The sequence below is a fragment of the Rissa tridactyla genome, chromosome W, assembly GCF_028500815.1.
Source record: "Rissa tridactyla isolate bRisTri1 chromosome W, bRisTri1.patW.cur.20221130, whole genome shotgun sequence".
Lineage (NCBI taxonomy): Eukaryota > Metazoa > Chordata > Aves > Charadriiformes > Laridae > Rissa > Rissa tridactyla.
This window is the reverse complement of record NC_071496.1, coordinates 22,056,537-22,082,488: the sequence shown is the minus strand read 5'-3', so window position 1 is coordinate 22,082,488 and position 25,952 is coordinate 22,056,537. Positions and strand designations below refer to the sequence as shown.

Below are 25,952 nucleotides of genomic sequence, written 5' to 3'. Positions count from 1 at the left end.
TACATCACGTTCAAAGCACTACAGGAATTTTATTGCTTCCTGTGCTGCAAGAACATTAATTAGCTTGTCGCTATAGCTTTGAAAACCTGAGGTACAAACACTAAATATTATTCTGTTCAACATGCTGATTAGTATTACACCTAATTTCACAACTTTGACACTTCAGATAATATACATGTTAAATTCAGGATGAAGAGGTTTTTTTGGCTGGTGAAGTGTGCTTGGTCTGTATTTCTTTGGCACATCTTGTAAAGAAAACAAAACAATACTTTCTCCAAAGCCTCCTGATCTATAAAAAGGAAGAACAGATTGAAGAACAGTCTTCTCTAAGGATAAAAGACACCTTGGAATGCTGTGTTTAAAGGCAACACTGCAACATCATCTCAACTAAATGTTCCTCCTGTATATATAGAAAAGAAACCATCAAAGCACACTGATGAACTTGAGTGTCTGATATATACAATGCAAATATTTTAGTAGCAGTGAAACATTGTCCAGCTGTCTCTTCTAAGCTTTCAATCCAGTTTAATGGGAAGAAAAATGGTCCTAGGCTGTTACATAAATTTGGTGACATCTGAAAGAAGTGGTGTGCTCAGTCGGACAAACAGGTTTTGCATGGGAATATCTCATATTGGAAAAGTTATAAAGCAGCTGGAGATTTAATACAGAATCTGTGATGGATAAAATCCAGGGCTACTGTCCATGCTACTACCTGCCCTTAGTCACACCATCTCTACTCAACTAACACATGCAACATATTAACAATGCAATAATTAGTACACATTCCTGTCTGCTACTTAAAATGTCACTTCCAGATTCTACTTTGGTCTAATCTCAATTTTATTGCCTTTGATGATTCCCTGCACTTCTTCATACCAGACTCCATTGTTATTCATTAGACTCAACAGTGGTTAGGCAGATGCTAGCTGAAGCCAGGTTTCTAACAGGAATGCCCCCACTTTCATTTCATGTGGCTAAATTCTGTAAATTACTCTAAATCCTTCCTCCAAATCCCCTACAATGTATGTTCATGCATGTGCAAAACAACTGTAGCCATGACAATAAAACCATGCAGCTAAATAACAAGCCAAATGATTATTTAATAAAAAAAAAGAAGTTATTTTGCAGTAAACCACCTTGAGTAAGATAAGACCTGTTATTTAATGTATTATTTGTAAATACATACACACACTCACACATAGTCACCTACTCCTTTTAATTCTCATGGTTGCACTACACCTGTAGCGCTACAAGACACCTAATACTCTCCTACAGCTGGGCAGTTAGATCTGGTCATCTTATATAAATATTTCTCCTAAGAAAATACTCATGAGATGCATGCCAACAATGATTTTTTTTATATAATTTTAAATAACCACATCTCTCTTATCTTATAGTTCTGGGCCTTGTCTCGCCTTTCTTATCTACTCCTAGCTATTTTGTTGCAATATATGTGAGCAGAGTGAAATTATTTGGCATATTTTTCTGGACTGCATCTATAAATGCTTGAATGTGCAAAAAACTATGCACATTTGGACACTATCAGTGGATACCCAAAGGTTTAACTGCCATCAAATATTTTAAAGTTATTTTAATTTTAAAAACATATCAAGGGAAAGATTTCATACAAATACAAGCTGTCAAGGTTTGGCTTGAATTGATCCAAACAAAATAATACTTTAAAACATCTTTACCTGCCTCTTTGCTTATTGCTACAGCAAAATATGCTAAATAAAAGTGTGAAAAAAACCCATTGCCTAGTTTGCAATAACTGGAAATATTCACAGTAAAAGCAGGAATTGTGAAGCTTAGCAGACGTTGACTTTAATGAACATTTTAGGATTGAGTTGTTGCAAGTGTGTATATAAATCATTCAAAAGGGAACAGGCCTGGTATTTTTGTCTACGTAGAAACCTTTCTAGAATATGAATTTTCTTTTAATGTTTTTATTCAGTGAAACCCAAACTAGAAAACTAATGCTTGGAAGAATGAGTAGTATTTGTCTAGGCTGACAGGACAACAGTTGCATAAGCCCTTTACAACTGCAGTTGTTGATTTTCAGACAGCTTTATTTGAAACTGGCTTAAATACACTGCATTTTCAAATTTTTTCCTACTTTCTTTTTCCCTAGAAAAGAGTTTAATTTCACCTTCAATCTTCAGAGATATTCCTAGCTACATTTTCAATCTGCCCCTCTCTTTTTCTGATATGTAATTTAGAAGAGTGTTGTCTCTCATTGCACAATCAACATGAATTTAAGAATGGCGCAATAGTTTAACTTCTGTTACCCATAATGAGCAATTTTACAACATGGACATTTCACATCATGTTCTGTTTCAAGATACATCTTATACTGCTCTACTTACTGATGGGATGGAATAAACAAACAAAACCAACAAGCTACTCAAATTCCTCAGATTGGACAATGACTAATTAAGTGTTAGCATCCAGGAAGGGTGTCAAAACCAAACAAGGGATGAATGGAGCTTGTTTGCCACACTCTTAATCAAAAAACTACTTATGAAATATATGACTGTTCATCTTGATAATGGAAAAATAAAAAATAAACATAATTCATAAAAGCTAGGATGTGCAGATTTTGTCCAACTGAAAGTGCCTGGGCAACTTGCAAGGAGACCAAAACCGATCCTGGAAACTCCCCATCCAAGTGATATTTATCCATGAGAAAATTATCCAAGTGATAACAATAGAGTTTTGATATAAAGAATAAGATCTTTTAAACTGTACACATACATGTGGGATTGAGTGCACACTCAGCAAATTCGCAGATGACACAAAGCTGAGTGGTACAGTTGACGCCTGAGGAATGGGATGCCATCCAGAGGGACCTGGACAGGCTAAAGAAGTGGGCCCATGTGAACCTCATGAGGTTCAACAAGGCCAAGTGCAAGGTCCTGCACGTGGGTTGGGGCAACCCCCAGTATTAATACAGGCTGGGGGATGAAGGGATTGAGAGCAGCCCTGAGGAGAAGGACTTGAGGGTGCTGGTGGATGAAAAGCTCAACATGAGCTGGCAATGTGCGCTTGCAGCCCAGAAAGCCAACCACATCCTGGGCTGCATCAAAAGAAGCATAGCCAGCAGGTCAAGAGAAGTGATTCTGCCCCTCTACTCTGCTCTTCTGAGACGCCACCTGGAGTACTGTATCCAGCTCTGGAGTCCTCAACACAGGAAAGACATGGACCTGTTGGAGCAGCTCCAGAGGAGGGCCACAAAGATGATCAGAGGGCTGGAGCACCTATGCTATGAGGACAAGCTGAGAGAGTTGGGGTTGTTCAGCCTGAAGAAGAGAAGGCTCCAGGGAGACCTCATTGCAGCCTTCCAGTACTTAAAGGGGGCTTATAAGAAAGATGGGGACAGAATTTTTAACAGGGCCTGTAGCGATAGGACAAGGGGTAATGGTTTTAAACTAAAGGAGGGCAGATTCAGACTAGATATAAGGAAGAATTTTTTTACAATGAGGGTGGTGAGACACTGGAACAGGTTGCCCAGAGAGGTGGTAGATGCCCCATCCCTGGAAACATTCAAGGTCAGGTTGGACGGGGCTCTGAGCAACCTGATCTAGTTGAAGATGTCCCTGCTCATTGCCGGGGGTTGGACTAGATGACCTTTAAAGGTCCCTTCCAGCCAAACCATTCTATGATTCTAATTTACAAAAAATGGAAAAGGCCACACTTGTTTTGAGAACCAAGATCTCATTTGAAAGAAGATAATAAGGTGTGCTAATTCCCATGGGCCAACTTCTACCACAGAATATTTAACTCTCGTTTTTTGACTTGCACTATGAGCTAAAAGACCCTTTTCCCAGTGCATGGTTGTCCTGGGCCCAGCAACATGTCATCTGTCCAAAAGAGAAGTCAGCTACACAGACTCTTGCTTACAGGGAATAAACCCCCCCCTTTAGATTGTTCTGTTCTAAAGCAAACTATTTCCAAGTTATCTTCTTAGAAAAAACAACCATTGCATAGCAGTTAATTGCTATTTACAGGCATTATTATATCAACAACAGCTTAGTCTGTTTCAATGAATATGAAGTAGAATTCAACTCTCCTTCCACCCACTCTCCCCCAAGACAATATTAAATATAAACTAAATTTAACAACACTCTGACAAAATTTAATAATTTCATTAACTGGACTACCTAACACTCTTTTATTACACAACATACTAGATGAATATAGAATGAACTAGATGAACGTGTTATATAAACATAATTTTTGGCATACGTGTATTTTAATTCAAAACCCAAGTTGGACAGTATAATGCAACATTTGGCAAATGACAATCTTATCTTGGTTTTTGTAGTCATAATGTCTAAGCAAAAGTAGACATTTACTGGCAACAACAAACAGCAGAACTTATGTCTTGCCTTTTTCACAATTCACAGTATTATGCTGGTATTTGTTACACTTTTCTAAGCACATTTTGACAGCTAAAAATGTCTCGCATGATATCTCAATGTAATGGCTGTTTACATTATATTTTTGTATCTAATACACTTAAAAAAAAAAGATGATCCAATTATTTTTGGTACAAAATAATTCCTTAGAAATTCTGGTAATTAAATCTAGCAACCAGGAAAATTCCTTTAGTGTCCTATGATTTTTTTTGCTGTTATCTCATATAGGCAAATTCAAGACAGCTCCTATGCAGTGTCCAAGTTGCTTCAAGCATAAGAGCCATATCAAACAGATTTAAAAGATTATTGTGCTGCTGCTCTGAAGAAGCAGAAATGAGGTGAGACAGAAGCGAATTGCCACTCTTTAAGCTCAATGGCTGACCTTCCAACCCCTCCTCAACTTGTTCCTGCACACTCCAAAGCATAAAAGCTGCCTCTTCTCTTCAAAAAGAGTAAAGAAAATGGTGTTGGAATGTAAGAAAACATCGTAAGGAGATGGAGGGAAGCAGGTACTTGCACATTCACTTCTCTGTTTTGCATAGGAGATAACCAATTTCACTGGAGTTTGAGTTGAAATAAAAATCTTAAATGAGACCCGATTGCCTGATTTTTGTTTGAAAACCTTATGCTTTCTGGTTTTAACCTAACAACTACAAGGTTTCTATTAAAAAGAGAGCCATGATTTATCAGTATGTTTACAGTGCACTCTTGACAACACCTCTCTTTAATCAGTTTTACTATTTTCCCAATGAAAGTTAGCTTCCGGGTCAATATGAAATTTTCACAGAACAACAGAAAAAATGGTTTTTAAACTAGCAAAATGTGATCACAGAACCTCAAAAGTTCTTGACAAGTACAATACATGCAGGTGTTCTACTAAAATTACTTCCAGTTATTATTAAAAAAGAAAGATTAGGTACTTTAAATAAAAAGAAAGGTTTTAGAAAGGTCAATTTTGGTGTTCAATTTTTTGAGGATAAGTAGGAATCTTTTTTCTTGTATATATGAAAGAAATACCACACACAAGATGTGTAGCTGACCAACAAACTTATCTGAATGCATAAATGACTCATCCAAAATACACAGCCATGTGTGAAGGCTTCAAAATGCAAGCAGATAGTGCAGGGGCTAGGCAAGCGCAGCTCTCCTGCTTTGCTAATGATAGCTTCTCCCAGATTGTTTATGTAGTGTGCTGAGAGTCTCAACTGATGTGGATAGTGTGAAAAATAGTGAAGGTATTGTTGGCTTTTGCCATAATAACAAGGCTATAAATCTTAGACTTATAAGGATAACTAACCTTTAGTAAATTAGGAAACATGAGAAACCTCAAAGATAACAACTAACAGCAACTATGAAGAAAAACATCATGAAGAAAAACATCCGAGAGAAACAAAAAAGAACTTCTCCAAAAGACTCCACAAGTGATTAACAGAAGGAAACAGATGCATAGGAGAAGGGAGTTGATCCTACCAGAAGGAAACAGATGCATGGGAAAAGGGAGCTGATCCTACCAGAAGGAAACACATGCATGGGAAAAGGGAGCTGATCCTACCAGAAGGAAACAGATGCGTGGGAAAAGGGAGCTGATCCTACCAGAAGGAAACAGATGCGTGGGAAAAGGGAACTGAAGATCATCGATCCTCAGAAACAATTCAGAAGGAAACACACAAATAGAAGAGAAAAAGGACTAATAATAATCAATCATTATCAACAATTACTCTGTCTAAAAGAGTGAATACGTATGCAATATTGAATGTATATAAGACATGGTAGAAGTGTTAGCTGGTGTGCCTCTGACTTGAGTCATGCACCCAGCGCTGTGCTTTTGCTTTATTGACTTTTTCCCTATAATAAAATAAGTGCCATTTCTGTTTAAGGGATCTGGCTATTTATTACAGATAGTACTGGAAACTTTCAGGCATAATTAACCTCTTGTAGCCTCTTAATGCAGTTTCCCCTATAATCCACAGGTCCATATCAGAGAAGAGCAAAGAGCTTGTTCAGGCCCAATTGCAACATTTCACAGAGAAGTCGCTGATTAAAGCCAGGCATACAGACAGTAAAAGAAAAGGAAAACAGGAAAAAAAAAAATTGTCATGTGGTGACCATTATCTCCATATATCAGCTGCAATGGTCCACACTTCTATGACATCTTGATGCATCAAGGGAGCGCTAAGAATAGCTTTGGTTGATATATCTATCTTAAAATGGCAGGAAAAAGTGAAATTATACCTAAAGGCATCAGGAAATATTATAGTGAAAAGATCTGTCACAATTGGAAAAAAAATACTTGTCAACACATTCTTTTCACCCCTCCTCAACACAGAAGCAGGAGACCAGTGAGGATTATATTAAATGCAAATACACAGCCACATAAAACACAGTTTCCTAAATTGCTTTTCTAAATACAAATGCGTGTTTAGCATAAAAAAAGATACAACGTCATGAATAAAAGTCCTGGTTCCTCAGCTTGCACTGTATCCAGAACAAATGGCAGTTGTCTTGCTACTCCTGAAAAAAAGGGAAGCAATGCTTTGCCTGGGGAGGAGAAAACAAGCATGTTTACCCTAAGATAATACTGGGGAATGAAACCAAGGAAGTGAATGTAGAGCACTGCCTGTTCCCTTCTACGTGTGGGACAGAGAGATAATGACCCATGGGTAGGTTTCTTCATGGAAAGCAACAGTTCTGTGTGAAGTGTTAAGCCATTACAGGTACGCCCCCTAATCCTCTGGTATTTCTAATTCAATAATTCAGTAACTCTTAGGCACTGAAGCTACCTAAGGACTGTCTGGAACTGTCTATTCCTTCAGTTGTATAGACATCAGTCCATTGAGCCTCAAGTATTAACAGACATTTTACTGACGGTCAAACTGCTTGCCTGGACCAAGGACTTGGACATAGGCCTGTGCAAAAGAAAACATAGTTGTTCTCTGTGTTTAGCATCATGTCAGTGAAGAGTCTGATTATTTTGGCAAATACTACAACTCTCTTCTGAGCATTTATCTGCTCACTCTCCAATTCCTTTCTCATTTTGAAATTAGTAAGCTATATATAGAACTTTTAAGACCAAACATTATTTCATTTGAAAATATCACTAAATTTCATTTTCCTATAGAAATAATGGGTTTCAACCAATTTTTCAATTTAACTTTCTAAAAATTATAATAAAATTTATTTTTTATACTTTTAAAAGAAAAAGACAAACATCTTGTTAAGCTTAATATAGTAAAGAAATATTTCAGTTTTGACAGTTTTCATTATATATTTCTAATTAATTCCCACAAAATGCCCTGCTTAATCTAAACTGACATTATTTTGGACTTTGATTTTGTAGGAAAGTCTGTTTCAGTATTTCATATTCACTCTGGAAAATGCTTTGACATTTCAACATCTTTCAGAAAGTGAGAAAAATTAGTTCCTTCCAAAAAATGCCCATAAACCAATACTCTCCTTTCAAATTTAAAGAGAAGCCTCATATGCAAATCAATGAGAGTAAAACATTACGTGATAAATTGTTTCAATTCACCTTTGTCTACATCAGGTATATTCTGACCATCGCTCTTAACAGAGTACTTCAACCTTTCCAACACTCTGCTCTGTCAAACACACTGTAAACCAGGCCCATTTCTATACTCCACATTTCTTTTACTTACTAGGCGGAGGGTAGCCTTTGCCAAGTGGCACATGTAAGACTTTTTGGGGGGATTTGTTAGTTTTGGCAATCTTAGAATTCTTCTTATTAGGCCTGGGACGTAGTGTGCAATTCTGGTTTAAGACCAGGCACCTAGAAGCAGTTCTAGAAAAGCAGGAGAATGAAAGCATTATCTTACAAGAAAAGGGCATGTCTACACAGAACCAACCAGAAAACCCACAAAAAAATACTTCAAATTAAACTGCCCCCCAAAAGATATTAAACTTGGGTTTCGAAATTGAGATAGCTATGTTTCCAGGGTGTCACACAGGAATTAATATGCTCCAACAATATGTATAGCTTATTAGCCTACGTGGATATAGCTACATTGCTTCATGTCCATAACCAGCAGGAAGATGGTGAGCTACATCTCCCCACACTGTTCTCTGTTTAGCAATGAACTTGGCATATTAAGTTTATCAGAAGAAAAGAAAAGGAAGAGAATATAACTGTTCCCCACACATACATTGTGGTGGTGAACTCTAAAGAAGAAAAGCTATGGGGCAGTGAAGGACGCTACTGGCAAAAGAGCAGGAAGAGTAGCACTGACTATGAATGCATTCTGACTGAAAATAAGAACTATTTGTAGCCCTTAGAGGAGTGAGATTGTGGAATAGCCTTCAGCCCAACCTGGTTTTAACTGAAGTTGATAAACTTCTGAACAAATCTATATGACAAGCACTGGTGATAACAGGGGCTATATTAGGATTCCCAGAAGGTCTTATTTGGTCCTGCTTTCCTGTGCCTTGACACATTTTTAATTAACAGGCACACACCAACCAAGTGTAACAAATGCCCGTGGCGAGGCTGTGCGTGCAGCAGAGCTCCCCAGTCGTAAGCCACACAGCAATGCTGGCTGCTTCCTGACCCTGGGACACATGGCCTGCTCAACCACTTTGAAGTGATCCACCAAAAGGAGATATTAAAAGAAACCGCCAGAGAAAGATGAGACTTTTTTGTGGTACCATAAGTTCACTGGTTACATATGACGTGGCTTTGTAGGACTTCCCTGTTCTAGGCCAAGAACCACAGACCACTCCCCGCCTACCTACAGCTCTCAAACTGCCACAGATTGAATGTCTGTAGGTGAGAGAGGCCGTCTGGAAGTGCCCATCTTTTGGAAGAGGGAGCATTCTGGGAGTGTAGTAAAGATGTCAGATACCATGCATAGACTGCTGTTCCACAGAAACTGTCTGCTGAAGCTAGCCAGTAGGAATGGTTCCAATACTAGTGTTTTAGATTTGAACTTTATGCAGATAAAGAGAAAACAGAGTTTATAAGGTAGTTGCAGGGCACAGAAGATGAGGAGCTTATTGTGTGAATTCAGAGTGCTCCTGCCTCCCCACTGCAGCTTGCAGTACAAAGAATTATTTTTTAATTTTATTTTCCTCTTTATCCCACAACTGACTTTTTCCTTTGGTTGTTTCAGCCTTCAGTAGAGCTGATATCTGCAATTTTTTCCAGGATTGGCACAATCCATAAAATCAATAGGTATTTTCTCCTGGACTAGGTTCTAAGGTGGTATTATTACTTTTATGAGGTACTGAAATTATACTCTTGATAGAAATTGAAATCACAGTGTGAATGAATTGGCTACTTTACATTGTCAATTTGAGAGAAATACAAGGAATACATAACAGATCCTGGACTGCTGCACTTAGGTATGGGGTCAAAACTCCATCCTCTCTGTTCAAAGTCTAAATGATTTTGGTGATTTTATATCAAATGTCACTCCTTTTAACACTCACTTTACTTTTTTCCTTCTAAAACATCCTCTATCTGTTATGAATCATGACTAAAGGGAAAAAAAATCTATACCAGCCAGTCTTTATGTGACTTCATGTCCTACCTCTCTCAATGGCAGTACCAGATATTTCAAAGGCCTGAAAAATTCTGCTGTAAAATTCTTCCTGGCTACACCTTGATGAAGTCTGATCTCAGTGTCCCTAGAAACTTTTAGATCTCAACTGCTGAGAAATCCAGATATTCAAATATCCCTGATTTCAGTAGGAATGAAGACGTTCTTTCCTGTACTGGCAGAAAAGCCTCCTTTCACTCGTCACTGGCCCCAGATGGAGCTTAGCTTCTCTCCAAACACTACAGTGTACGCTTGCTTTAGATAATATCAACCAGGATGGCTGAAATCTTGTATTTAAGCTAGTAAAGCTAACCTGGGTGATTTTGCATGGAATGCTCACATGAGCTGATGAGATTTAGTAATCTCCAGCAGAGGTACTGGTAGAGGCATTGCTTCTGGTGAGGCATTCACAGTCTTAGATTTCTCAGTGTCTTTGCAAATAACTACTCGAATCCCTGAATCCCTGATTGCAATAGTCTCTTCATTTTTTTAAATGTCAGACCTGTTTCTCATGCTTTTCTGTAGGCAATTTTCTTTTGTTCCTGAGTGAATACCTTTTCTTCAGTTAAAACTCTCCTAAACACTAACTCCTCCATAAAAGCTTAACAATGTGAGAAGCAAGCAATTAAAATTATGAATTTAGAATCTATATGCAAAATCTGCTAGCTTTCAGACTGTGCATTCCCTAAAGGACAGACTCTTTCCAGCTGGTATCAGTGATGAATACATTAACAGCACTTAAAACATTTATCTTTTATGATAAAACAAACTCAGTTCCCAAACTCTTCCAAAGGATAGCTTATGGGTTACCAGCAGCTCCTAGCTTTGCTTATTAAGAACAATTAATTTTCAAATGTTGTTAATTTTCTCGACTCCACTGGCTGAAAGGCATCTTACCAAGAGGAGACACATTCTAATACCTCTGTATTTTGACAGAATTGCATATTGTCTATTTTCAATCACTTCTGTTAACTTTTCTTCTACTTTCTGTATCTTTAACTAGTGTTAAAGTCATCATTTAATCTATCATACATATACATCTATGTTGGAGACATACTCTACTATACAAAATAAACAGAATTACACTTTACCCTTTGATTCCCATTTCTGTTAAGAACATGAATGTCATCCTTTGTGTTGTGAACACAAAATAAGGAACAGAGTAGAATCATCAGTCCAGGGATTTATGGTGGAATAAGCTTGAATAACGATAAAAGAGAGAAAATCCAGGTCTTTAAACTCTCTGCCTTAGTCCCTGTCTCTGAAAGAGGGGAAAATAACCCAGCCATATTTCAAGGTTTGGTTAGCTAATGTCTGTAGAGATGAAAAAGTCTAACACTGAACAGAAAACCTAAGATCTGTAGCACAGTATTTCTAGATTTTCTTTAACAAGTGAGAATTTTGACTACTTGTTACTTTCATTTTTTGCTGCAACTCAACAAACTTTCTGACACTACTTATCAAAAGTAAACATGGAGTTACACTGTTTAAAAAGTAGGCTATGGCAGGCATGGCTCTCATTATATTTAAGCGAATTAGTCTGTTTCCTTTAAAAAAAAAGGGGGGGAAAAAAGGAGAGATTAACAAGCCACCAAGGGCCTGCCGTAAGATTTTGAGCCTTTTAGTGGCTTGTGACATATGACTTACGAACATCAGCTCTCCTTCAAAATCATAATACGAATCTACCATTTGGATGAGGAATGCAAAAAAAAAAAGTAACAACAACAAACTCTGCTACAAGGTCATGTTAACTAGACTTCATTAGCAACATATTTATTGGAACAGGAGAATGAGATAAGTTCTTTAACTGAGTAAACTCTGAGATTATTATTAGATATCTAGAAGTCTCTAACGTTTGTCATCTTTTGCTGGGTAAAGCATATACTATGGTCCTCCTAAAAGCATTAATCTAATGTGTCCAAATTCTGCAATAACAATACAGATTTCTAATTATTCTCAAGATGTTTCACATTGTGAGAGGTTTTACATCATACACTTGATAGAGAGAGCTCTCAGAGGTGCTTACAGCAATAGCTACACAAGGATTACACCTGAAAATATAAGTGTGCTCTTTAGTTGTTAGGGCCCTTACAGATTCTTTGGAAACTTCATCTTATGTGGTACATTAGTTGCATCGTCATGCAATCTACTCTTGCATTATCAGTACATCTGTAAGTGTGTAACAGGAGTTTTGCACTTAGAACTTCCATAGCTTGGCACACAAAACACATCTATAAATGAAGAGGTTATATATATTTATGACTGACTACTGTGAAAAGCAGAAAGCGTGATCTGGCTGGTGGTTTTCCAATGAAATATTTCTGAAAATTATTAGGTCTCGTGCACTGGGAGAAAGATTCTGAAACTAACACTACAAAATATTTAGTTGAAAAGCCAACATACGAATATTAGAAAATGACAGACTGCAGTTTACTCAAACACCAAAAATACGTTCCCATCCCCATTATGGATTTATTGAGAAGTGTCTGGTAAGCTCAGCTATAACTTCTTGTATTAAGAACAAGGTAATAGAAAGTAGTTAGATGTTTTTATGTACTGGTTTTCCTGCTCATCATTACAGATATTTCCTGAATCTGCATTGGTGTGTGAGCACAAATACTTGTACCACTCACACCTGTGGCTCCCTTTTTAAGGATTTTAAACTGTGATTAAGGTTTGGAGGTCCCTGGATAAGAGCGTTGACTAAAATTTCCTCCATCTGCACAGCGGTAATTTTTTTGTAGTATTATTGAATTTAATAGTGCAGACAGCACTAAAGATCTTCCTGGATATAAACACTGTAGTTTGCTTTTTTTATTTATTTCACTTTGGACACAGGAGTTACTATAATTAAGTCTGTACTGAAAAGCTAGATCAGGCTTTGTTATGCCCCGAGTATAGTTGAAAACAAAAAGGTTACATCTTGCTGACTTTTATGGTATACTGTGTACATTTACAAAATCAGCAAAACCAAAGAGGGAAGAGTTCCACAGGAAAATTATTATAGATATTTTACAATAGTGTTTGTCTCCAAAATCCTCATCTTTGCAAAATGTTTCCTGTTTCATAAGCAGAATCAGCTGCAAGCAGAGTCCACAAATGCATGCGTGGCAGAACTGAAGGAATGAACCAAGCATGGTGAATTTTGAGCAAATCTGGATAATGCTTTGAGAAATTATTTGGTGTGTGGTCTGAGGCAAGAAGCCACAGAGAGGCGGAAGTTAATCTTATGTACTCCCCAGCTGCAGATATGTCTTTTTCAGAGCAGACTGCAGTAGGAGACATAGAAATGACCAAGAGACCAGATTAATACCATGAGCCAAGTGTCAGCCTCATTATATGTGTTCTCACTAAAGTTGAAAAGACTGTAACTGGGATGGCTTTCATTTCAATGAGAAGTTGTGACATGTAAAAGTAACTGTAATAAATTAAACTGAAAGAATAATGTCCGTGACACTAAAGTGAAGTATCAATAATAAAAAAGATAGGAAAAGAAATAAAACCCAAACAAATAATTCCAGTAGCTTAACTCCAACATAGATAGCATTTCAGGGAAATTAAGGCAGTCACAAAAATGTATAATAAGGCCAAATACTATAAATATTAGGCGGGGATCATGCTCAAATTTCTTTGAGCCTGACAGTAAAGAGAAAAGAGTGAAGTTGCAATTATATTTTAACTGTTTAATCATGGAAATTATATAAATCCTTGAGCTGAAACATCCTAATGTTCAGACCTTTGAAGCAAAGTCAGTTTTGACATCTCTCAACTATAATGGTCAAGCAGCAAAACCAGATCTAGAGCTCAGCTTGACAGAAGGACAGATCCAATTTGCACCTACACCCATGCTGTTTCTTTAGGAGCTATTTTACTATTAACTTTTGTATCATGCTATGCAACAAATTTGTTGAGTAACCTTGACAGAGTGCTTGCAAGAGAAGCTATAGAATACGTTTGGAGGGGGGGATGTGGATCTTAAGGTATTTGTCCTTTGACTAGAAAAAACTACCTCTGCTATATTTAAGGAGTATCTTACTCTCCCATTCTATAAAGAGGACAAAACTACCCTTGCTATTCCTTATATCCAAACCTTTCTGTAAAAAGAGAATTATTATTCTCCTGGTGGGCTTTTTTTCTGGCATTCATCACAGCGTTACTGGTGTGTTTCACAAATAATTTGCTTTCATAACACCTGTGTTCACATAGGAAGTATTACTATCCTCATTTTATAAGCAGCAAAGAGTCAGAGAGAGATTAGAGTCAAATACATTTATAAATTTTGGGGTACAACAGATAACAAACATATATAGGATCTGATATTTCATAATACCTAACACTTTATGGCACTTCCTATACTCAAAGTTTAGTTCCCACAGACTATCCTTACGCCAAATTGTTCAGTCTTTTTCCCTTTAAGTAAATTCCTCCTCTGTGTTGCTTGACCATCAGCAGGAGGAGTATGGAGAACTCAGAAGAGTCCCCCAGCTCCCTTTATGCCCATATCTTCACAGCTTGTGGTGAAGGACATGAGCTTTTAGTTTCCTACAGTCCCAGGTCATTATTCCAGCCCTTATGTGTTTCAGTCTTGTTTTGATAAAAAAATCCATCATGGTCATTAAGAACCTTTCTAAAGTTCAAAAAATCCCCAAACTCTCCAACAAAGAATGCTGGTATTGGACCTTTTCTTTCCCACCAATTTAGTTGCAGCCTTAAAGGTTGTTCTGTAAGGTATACCATCCTGCTGAAATGCATTTTCTCATCCAAAGCCCTACACAGCAAGGTATTTTACACACTGCATTTACTACTAATAGTAATCTTTCTGTGTCTTCCATACAGTGGTCTTAAAATGTTTTTAGCAATGGCAGTCTTGTAGCTCCTTAATACACAATTATCATCAGCTTTGAAGCAATCGGCAGTCACTGTTCTTGACTGGTTTATGCCATATGAGAAAAGGAAATACCAAGGAATAACTAAGTAATATAGAGCTGTTACATAATCTAAATGCCATGGGATGTACAGATTGGGTTCCAATTACCACTCCTCAGGTTACTTGGGCACGTGAAGCTGTGAGAGAAATGGTCCATTTCTCTATATAGTACTAGAAGCAGAGAGGTTTTTTTAGTATTGTCCCCCTGTCCTGCAGCATCTCCCACAGTATGTTGGCAATAGGAAACATCATCATTGCCAGGATGGATAGAATTGCCAGTCTACATGATCTCAGCATCTCCCTCCATCCTTCTTGGCCTAGGACTAGGGCTGCCCACAAAGCAAAAGCCAAGGGAAGCAGCAAAACCCAAGAAGAAGCATCAAAACTGCTTGAATTGAATCCACTTTTGGGGCTCAGAAAGGGCATCATTTGCACCTCCCACTGCTAACTTTAGTAAATTTTGTTTTGGCTGCTTAAGTGGTTTAAACTATGCATTGCCCTAAGAAGTGAGTCATTGCTTGTGTGGGCTCATGGGTCTTTGGAAGCAGAGGTGATGCTGGTCTGTGAATAAAAGCTAACATTATTACTGTTTGTAATAATCAACATACTTGCGCAACACGTGCCTTCATGCACTATCTTCACCTGTAAGAAAAAAGCTGAAACAATCACATTTTCCTTCCATTTCTTACATGCGACTCACTTTCCAAGCTATTTCTGTCAGAATCAGGAAAACTGATAATTTAAAGAGCTTGCAATGGTTTGGATGTCTGGTTGTACCATCTGGTGAAACTCAGCTCGTACTAACTTTCTGCTCCAGTTTACACATGGTGGTGCCTTAGCACAGCCCTTTGGCCAAATTATCTATTGCTGACCCAGATACCTGGTAAGGGTAGCACGAAAACCACACATGTATCTCTTACGGGAGGAGGTTATCTTTTCAGCATCTAAAGAGTTAGCTGAGCAACCAGGACTAGACCTCGAAGCAGACTAGCAAAAAGCAGACACAGCTCAGCTCATGCTGTTAGCTCTAGACTTTCTACTGCTTCTTTTCATGTTACCATTTAATTTTGCAGCTACGGATCCTCAGTGAGCATGCAATTTCTGTATTGCAGTTATTAGCACTAGAGTTTTGACAAAGGAAAGGTGTCCTGTCATCAAAACGCAGGCCATGTGCACTGCTCTCCTTCCCCTGAGGCAGGGGAGAAGGACACAGTGAAGTCAGCTAAGGTTAAAGTTCGGGCAAGGTTTTTGTTACCTTCCTTGACTCCAAGGGACAGGTGCCACATGTACTAAGATACTTCATGTGGATGGGAGAGGTATTTCCAAATCAACACGGTTTATACTACCATACGATAAAAATAAGTATCTGGGAACTAAACAGAGAACAAACTTTGTTCTGTTGAAGTCAAAAGACTGTTTCAGTGAACATCAAGAGCTGTAGCATCTCCTAAAATGTCATAAAAATGTATGAAAGGGCAGCACTAAAACTGCAGTCTTATAAAATCCAATTCATATTAAATAGTCATCCTGTATCTTATTCTAGAGCATATATTCCCTTGCTCACTGTAGTAACAGTTACTGAATACACGAGCTTGTAACTAGCTTATTACTTCCAAAGGCAAGTTTGCCCACCTTTCTGCTTGCAAGTAGTCCATACTGACTTTGACATTAGGAATAAAGCAGGTTGTTAATCCTCTTGAAGAGGATAATCTGAAGAAGAGAATGCCAGCGCACCTACCAAATAATATCTCTAGAATAGGGTCAGAGAAGATACAATCAAGTTGAGGGTGGGAGTGGGAAGAGTTTATATCCCAACACCAATTACAGACTTTTAGACAAATTCAACAGGCACCTTAATGGCTTCATAAGTTCAGGCTGTGAGCAAACTGATGATGCAGTGAGATGAGACAGGACAATTCAATATCACCAGCAGTTCATTACTGCCCCTCTCCACTTCTCTCCTACTCATGACCCTATTTCTTTCTTATCATCCTTTCTAGTGTTGCTCTGGCACTCGTCACACTTCCCATCTCCTTCCTCTAATGGGGGCACGATATCATTGATTTACACCCAACTTCCACTTAGCACCATGCCTTAATTCAAATTAAACAACATCCTGAATGCTTCAGCATTCCCTCCCCAAGTCCCACACATGCACTGACTATAGCTGCACAGATGTGTACCAGAAACCTGAAAGAAAACTTATATTTCCTTTATTTCTAGGCAATATTTTGAACCTCTAATATCAGTGGCAGAAGAAGGAAGAGCAACTAGACTCCTCCTCAGGCCCCCCATTTTCACCTCTGCTCTCCATGTAGGAGGAGTCATCAGGTGCTGCAAAAACCAACTAAGTTTATTGTCCTTCACATATGTTTTCCACCATGAAAGGAGTAGGCATCATATTGCTTTACTAAATCAAGGTTTATGAAAGATCTGATCTTTGTTTTTATATAAAATTCATGAATATTTGTGTTTCTAGAATCTGTAGCCTTTTCACATTAGAAATTGTGAAAGGGGGGAGGGGGAAAAGGAATGAAACTTTTTGGTGTAGTTTCAACATTTCCTTTTTTTTTTTTTTTTTTTTTTTTGAAAGTCAGCTTCGATGTGTGTGAAAATTCCTCTTTAACTATAGAAGATATACACTACTGACAGATTAGAAGTAAATGTGAAAGGGGACAGGCTAATAATTCTTTAGGCTAACTATAAAATAGGGGAATGCTTTACAGCTGACACTGTGAGTATATCAATCCATTCAATGATGAAAGTGTAAACCACTTCCTCCTCACTTCTCCCCTTGAATATTTTCATTTTATTCATAATGACAGAGAGCTTTCCCAGGCTGACTTTTCAAAACTTCATATAACAGCATTTCCTGTCTCCTTTTTACCATGTTATAACTAACAGAGACATTTTTTCAACAAACTGGCGCTAGCAACAAAAGCAATTAATACTGCTAGGAAAAGATCTTTCCAGTTAACAGAACTAATGGTTGCAAGTACAATTGACTACTTTTTTGCAATTGAAGTATCTGAACGATGAAAGGCTACAAGATATTAAAATAATGCATCAAAATAAGTTGTTGAAGCAAAAGAAGGAAAAATTGTTTGAGAAGTACACACAGTTAAACTAGCAGTACTAGTATACCTACCGACCAAGAAACATACATATGCTCATATTGACAACCCCATTTCTGATCTGATAATTTGGTTTTCATAGCCTAAAGCAAGCAAAGCTTACTTCATGCAGTCTTATCAAGCTGATTGTCCTGGTTTGAGGTAGAGCAAAGCCAACTTTCTGTTCAGTGAGAGAGGCTCTTGCTTATACTTGTTGCTGTGGCAACCAGGGTCAGCTGACTTGGTTGCTTACCCTGTGGAGGGGTCACACCTGTGGGGAGGAGTGGACAGGTCAGGTGACCCAAACTGACCAATAAGGTATTCCATCCCATGTGCCATGCTCAGTATAAAAGCTGAGGGATCAAAGGGATCAGGTTGCTTGTTTTTTTAGTGGTGTGTGCTTCTGTCAGCCTTTTGATCCTGGTAAGTGTATTCCAGTTACCATTTGTCATTGAGTTAGGCCTGGAACTTTCCCAGTGGCTGCAAGTGATATCTCCCTGGGAGCTTGAAATGGTTTTATATGTATTTGTGTGTATTGTATTTATTTTATTATTTTCTTTATTTGATTGTTAATATTTTATTAGTTTAGATTTTTTCTAAACTCATAACTCTATCTCTCTTCTTCCTCTCCTTGGAGTGAGAGGTAGGGGAGAGCATCTGTTGTCTTGTCATGGGCTAATCTGGCCCAAACTGTGACACTGATGTTGGTTGGTAATGCTGATAAATATTCAAACTACTTATGCTGTTCAAGATGTCAGAGGTAATTAGATGGTAAACCTCAGATTACTAGGATAAGGTAGTTGAGTGTCTTATGGTGACTGCATGCAATGGTACCAAGTGTTCAAAATGTGCAAACTGAAGTTTCAACTAAGGGCTATTTTGGGGAAGAAGGGACTGTAAGTGCTTGATTCAGAAAGCTCTTCAGGAAACTGAGAGAACAAACAAAATCAGGCCATGAAAGGAGTATTATAACAAATCCCAAGTTGACTGAATTATTTCTCTGCTTTGCTGACACTATTTCTATTATCCCAAATATTAAGCTTAAGATTAAAAATACATTATTGTTTATGAAGGTTTTTCCCTATTTAGAACCTTTCTTCTGTGATTATATTACTTGCTCAGGGGAAAAGTCAGGAATCCTCCATGAGAGGAGATGTTGTCCTATGTTCATACAGGTACCTAATATTTTTAACTTAAGACACATAGATTAACAAGATTTGCTCATAGGAGGGTTTTTCTTTTTCCAAAATAAAAGGCTCTGGGGAAGAAAACTCCCCTACTGTAGGATCTAATCTGACTCACATTTGAAGTGAAAAGGCATCACACACAGCTCAAAGACATCTGAAAGTCATCTTAAAAAGCCTTATTTCAAAACAGGATTTTATCCTATGACATTCTATAGTGTTCACTCAGTTAATGCCATCTTCAAGGGAAACTTTGACTAAGCCACTACCTGAGAACCCTCCCATTAAAAAAGCAGCACAGCATCTATAAGCCTATATGCCCCCCTTGGTCTCATCCTTCTGAGGTTTTAAGAACAAACTTCCAATTGCCCCTAACTCTTTCTTTTTTGCAAGTGGCTATAAGTTAGATTTATGAAGACAAAAAGACTTCTTACAACTGTATATTTTGAATAGTTTTATGACAGGGCTACAGTATCAGCATGGAGGGTCCACAAAGCAGGAATGCATTAAGGGTAATAGGAGAGTGTCATGTAGACATTAAATAGTATGATTCTTTCCATGTTCATAAATCCTAAGTACCTAAGGTTGTATACTGCTGATTATAAAGTATGTAACTGAGTTCTGCAGGGGAAAAAAAATGACTTAAAGTGAGAAATTATCTCCATAAGAACATATAAATTTCATATTATAGAACCTAAGATCAAATTACTTCACTAAGACAGTATTATTTCCTACTTTAAGTCTCTTTTAATCAGTAAAAAAATTAAACCAGATCTCTATGGAGAGTAGAACAACAAAACACATACACCCACTAATCAGTCTTTAGAAAAATGGAGAAAAGTTCTAATTAATTTACAAACACCAGCTTCTGAAGAGCTGATAACCCCAAAGAGCTAGCTTAAAAAAAATGTTCAGTAGTGAAAAATATATTTTACCAAGTATTCTAATCTGGTTTGAGCTGTACATCTGAGGTTAGCGTACCTATTGAGCTTTATGATTTTATTACACCTGAGGTATAATCAAAAAAATGAGTATCAAACTGAGCATACTTTTAATGCTATTGTTATGTATATAACCCAATATATAGTATAAATCTGTATTTATATGTCACACATAAGCACATGCTTAAAACACTTAGTAGTAATGTTCAGCATTTCTAGCAATTAGAGTGGTGGTTTACAATCTTTTGGGCTACAGAATGAGGCTCAAAACTTTTTTGCTATTAGTCACTATGTTGCTAATCTGATCCCATATTAACTAAAGCAAATACAAAGACTATCAGAGACTTCAGCAGATCCTGAAGTTATGCATAAAAGGTAATCGCATACTCAGGGAAAAGCCTGGAATAGGTTAGTTTGTGAGAAGTAGCTAATCATTTCATGCTAGCTCCTCCAGTAAACACTCTTATTCTGCAACTGCAGTGCCTTTGCACTGTTTGGATTAATCCACTGTGGATGCTCAGAAGGCAAATTAATAGCTTCTAAGCTGGTGTAAGCCCTTTTAGCTTTGCTTCAGCTAAATTAGCTCACGCAGCTGAGGATCCATCCCCTTCTTGTCCACCTACTTCGAGCAGGTGACACCAGACGGTGGCTGTGCTGCCATCTACTGTAGGTTTTGCACAGCACTGCTTAGTCCAAAGCCCGCACGAATCACTCCAGCAATTCTTCCCACTAATATCCAGACTCAATGACACAGACTCCACTCCCTAAATGCATACCTAAATAATGGCCTGACCCTGCAATCCTTGCTCAGACAGAACTTCCCCTACAGACTGCAGGTTAGCTGCTGCTAATTAAGCATCGCATATTGTGTTACTGTTTTTCAGCTACTAAGATCTGTCCTGTAAATTTGAAGTGTGTTCTTCATAACACTTAACAATTGCCTTAAAAGTCAATTAAAAATTGAAAAAAAAGTTCAAGTTTTCCTGAACCAGTTTATCATATATCATGTAGCCCAATGCATGCTGTTCATTAAACCCAAAGAGTTTCACTAGCTTCAAGAAAGCTTTCTGGGTGCAAGTAAAGTCAGAATCTGCACATGTGCAGTTTTCTCTCCATTTTTACATATGGTTTAAGCTCCTCTTGGTCAGCCCAGATCTCAAGTTGGAGCAAAAGCTTTTGTAATTACTCTTTGGAGGTTTTTTGGTTTTGTTTTCCCCCCACAAATACCTAAGTCACCAGAAAGCAGTACAGCTGTCCTTATTCATGAATGCAAATGGCCCTATCAAGAACAGGAGCAAGGGACTTCACAGCTCTGGTACTGAGGGATGAGCTAGTCTCATTTTGAGGAGAGAACTCCAGATGTAAGGAGCAATAAAACAAGACCTAAAAAGTGTCCTACTTCTATCTAGTGACAGACATCCTCCATCTATGCCAAATGCTGCAAGTTCCCCCAGCCTCCTGACAGAGCAGTCAGAAGACACCTTTGTTCCCATTACCCTATAGGTAGAGAAAGGCTGATGGAATAGTTCCAAGTGATCAAGTTGGAAAACATCTGCCAAAGTAAACTCATTTAGTACATTCAATGCAATATTTATAGAGCAAATCTATGAATGCTACTTGAGCCATTTTAAAGACCATGGACTAAATTGTTTTCTGAATGTTTATTCTGACTTTCTCCAATTGTTGTTCTTACTTGACAGGGTTTAATTGGCAGCCAGCCATGAAAGCTATTGTCTAATTACACAACATATCATGATCTTACAGCACTACGGATAAGGCGCTACTGCAGCATAAGTGAATTTTAAACATTAGCATATGAGAAAAAGAAAATTAGCCCCCAAATTAGAATATTTCAAACAAAGTCTTGTGTGTCAATAGTCACTATTATTTGTTTAGGAAAGTATGGTTTTGAAAGAGGAATTTAGAGATTAAATAGCCTTTAATGTTAAACAGGCTACAGTTTAGTGGGCTGGCTAACCCTTTATGTATGGCAGAAATTTATTTGCATGTAATTGCATATTTTAGACTACCTTAATGATACCACATATTTGCATGGAATCAGTCCAGCTGGGAATTATAGTGGTGTTCTGATTGCACAGCTACATGTGAGGTTATGAAAAGCATAGATTTTGTGAATCACTTGCAACATTTTGCTACACAGACACCCTTGAAATTAAAGCACAGTAAATATTTACTTAAATGGTCTCAGCCTATGTGCTTTTACAGAAAATACAATTTCCCAGTGCAAATTATAATGGCTATTAAAGGAGAACATACAACTGTTTGACCTATCTTCTGCTAGCAAGATCCTAATTGTTTTGTATTTAAAGAAGTTGTATACTACGTCTGACTTCGTGATGTGTGGTTAGCAAGTTGCAAGTTTTAAGACATGAGTCTTTTCTTCATGGACGTAAACCTGAGGGACAGGATACAGCTACGTATAATAATGGCATTGGCTTGCATTTATATGAAAAAAAATTACATTTTTCTCTCTCTCAGTAGATACTCTGCAGATGTGACAATAACCATGACATCACCAAGAATGCAAATTCTCTTTCTGATGCACTGCCTGGAAAACTAGGGAAATTTAAAAAAAAAAAATAAAAATCACACCCTATAGTTACAGGGGGTTGTTCTTGCATGTAGACTGAAAGAGTAGAAAGATGTATATGTGCGTTTCAGTGTATTCTACCTCTTCTTGGCAAGATCTTGCAGAAGCTCATGCATGTTTGCAACTTTACTCACTGAACAGTTCTGCTGGCTAAGTGGGACTGCTCAGATGAGTAGTTATTTCTCTGAGTACACTATTGGGCCCCTTAAAGCCTTTTTGGCAGTGATACTCTGTATAGAATGGCTTGGTGTTCAGAGATGCACACAAAGCTTTAAGAATCCCATTTTAGGGGAATGATGCTGTCCTCCTCCACAAATAAAAGTAATCTAAGAAATACAGTGCTAGGACCTAGTTCCACACAAATTCATCAAAGTGAAGCCTTCATCATATAGCTCTTCTTTTCAAGAATTTGGCTTTCTATGAAATATATAAAGAGAGGTAGTAGGATTCAGTTTGTGAAAAATAGTGAAGGTATTGTTGGCTTTCGCCATAATAACAAGGCTATAAATCTTTGACTTATAAGGATAACTAACCTTTAGTAAATTAGGAAACATGAGAAACCTCAAAGATAACTAACAGCAGCTATGAAGAAAAACATCTGAGAGAAACAAAAGAGAACTCCAAAAGACTCCACAAGTGATTAACAGAAGGAAACAGATGCATAGGAGAAGGGAGTTGATGATAATCGATCCTACCAGAAGGAAACACATGCATGGGAAAAGGGAGCTGAAGATCATCAATCCTCAGAAACAATTGTCAGAAGGAAACACACAAATAGAAGAGAAAAAGGACTAATGATAATCAATCATCATAAACAATTACTCTGCCTAAAACAGTGAATACGTATGCAATATTGAATGTATATAAGACATGGTTGAAGTGTTAGCTGGTGTGCCTCTGACTTGAGTCATGCACCCAGCGCTGTGCTTTTGTTTTATTGACTTTTTCCCTATAATAAAATAAGTGCCATTTCTGTTTAAGGGATCTGGCTGTTTATTACAAGTTGCTTTGACATTTGAAGCTTTTACAAATATTAACTGCATGATAAAGTATGAAGTTGCAAGGTGGAGCAAGTGAAGTAGTGACAATACGATACAGCAGCCCTCTCCTCCCTGTTTGCAAGCCTATATTATGGTTATTTAATAAAAATACAGTGGAATTAACAGCAATGTCTATCTTACAGCATGGCAACCTGCTCAAGTACTCAATACTTTACGCATTAGCTAACAAGGGATCTACTTAAGTTACTTTAAGTTGTTTTAATTTAACAGAAGATTTATCCCCAGGTTTATCTAGATTTATGTAAGACAGTCCAAGAACCAAAATGCAGCTCTCTACCAGTGCAGCAAGTTAGAGAGTTTCCTCCAACACTTGCATAACAGAGCTTTTTCAACATGCTCCTATAGTGGGATGCAGTCACTTAAATTACAATGCAATATATTGTGATTTACTACAGTTACTTCAATTTGAGATTGCACAGGCAGGAAAACTTTAGAAAAAAAAGTACATTTCTAGCACTGACAGCCAAAAATACATTACTAGAAGCATGCTATTACTAAAAGCCTACAGGAAAGCTTGAAACTGCAGCCATGGAAACGGCCATATGACTTTTAATTTGAAATAATAAAAAAAAACCCACAAAAAAAAAAAACCAACCTGAGAGACAATGAAATGCGTGTGAGGTCTGTGCGAATCCAGCCCCAGATGTTTACAACGGAGTGAGTAATAAGTAGTTCGGGAGCGCCAGGGCGCAGCGCGCACGCCAGGGACGCGGCAGGCACGAGCATCGCCTTACCACCGGCGGCTGCGCAGCCGCGCACTGGCTCCTAGAGCAAACCCAGGCAAAATCCCAGCCCGAAGGAAAACCCCGTTTTCCGGGCTCGGGGAGGAGGGAGTGCGGAGCATACAGCTCTTGTGCGGCTCGGGGGGAAGAGTGTGTGTGGGAGAAATGGATGCATTGTTTCAATATAGCGTTCTCGTCAAGGCACTTTAATGACAGGGGATAATGATTTTCAGATTCCGGAGACAATGCCACCCCCCACCCCCTTCCTCCCCGCCACATCCTTACAAATCTTTCTAATTTGCTCTTCTGCCAGGCAAAGAAACAAACTGCTCGGCGAAGCCATTTGCAAAACAAATGTAACCGGAGAGATTTGCAGATACGGGCTCTCAGGGAGCGGCGTCCCGGACGAGCCGACCCCACCCCATCTCATTTCTGCCCCGCGCCCCCTCCCCGCCGAGGCGTCACCTTCCCCTTCCCTCCCCAGGGAGGGTACTCGGGCGGTCCGGGCCCGGGGCTGCCGCGCCACCGTGACCGGGGCACTCGGGGTGGGGGGCAGCAACCGCTGCCCGGCAGCGTACTTACTAAAGGGGCAGTTCTCCTTCTTGGTGCCGCTGACTTTGCCGTTCTTCTCGATCTTGAGAAAGTACTTGTTGTAAGAGTAGAGCTTCCTCTTGCGCACGTCTCCTTGGAGGTGATTGTAGCTCCGCACGTGTCTCCCCGCACTGGAAGGAGAGGAGAAGGACGAGGGAAAGGAGGAGGATGAAGAAGAAGAGTTGTTGGCCTCTGGGGCCATCATGTCCTGGCTGAGGTCATGGCAGGTGACAGGCACAGAAGACACCAAGAAGAGCAGCAGCAAGCAGTAACAAGGCAGGTGGGAAAAGGCTGAGACACCATTTGTCAGTATCCATTTGCACATTGTACTGAAACTCTGGGCGCTGGAAAATGTCTTATCAAATGAAACATACTGGAAGGGTAAAACCCGGTAAAAGGCAAGTGGAGAGCCGGTGGTTGCTGCTTCTGGTTAGATCCCTCTGAGCTCTGATCTGGCCTGAAGTAAGTGTACCAACATCCATAACTCAGGGGACAAATCACCTCAGAAGTTGCTGCCTTTTAATCCTTTGAGTCCTCCCTCAGAAAAAAGAGCTGTTGGGTTTTTTTGGGGAGGGGGGGTTGTTGTGTTTAATCCTCTTTCCTTTTTCCCTTCCCCACCCCCCCCAACATACACACACACTCCCCAACCTGGTTTGAGATTTCCCAGTAGTTATTTTGTTCTCTTCCTCGCTCCTTTCTTCACCATCTTAGATACAGAAAGGTCTGAAAAACAGATGACAGCAAAGTGAACAACAACAACAAAAATAAATAATAACCAGCAGAAAAGGGTGCTGGAAGGGATTTTTCAAACACACACCCCTTTACCGACACG

General features: G+C 38.6%; 1 protein-coding gene across 1 annotated transcript in view; it reads right to left on the bottom strand.

Annotated features, from left to right (window-relative positions):
* LOC128902047 (fibroblast growth factor 10-like) overlaps positions 1–25,493 on the bottom strand; it is a 73,601-nt gene extending 48,108 nt beyond the window's left edge. Inside the window, exon 1 of the mRNA XM_054184374.1 lies at positions 25,112–25,493. Within this exon, the coding sequence (XP_054040349.1) occupies positions 25,112–25,445 (334 nt within the window). The 5' untranslated portion in view covers positions 25,446–25,493. The remainder of the gene's footprint in view (positions 1–25,111) is intronic.
* Between the last annotated feature and the right edge of the window lie 459 nt (positions 25,494–25,952).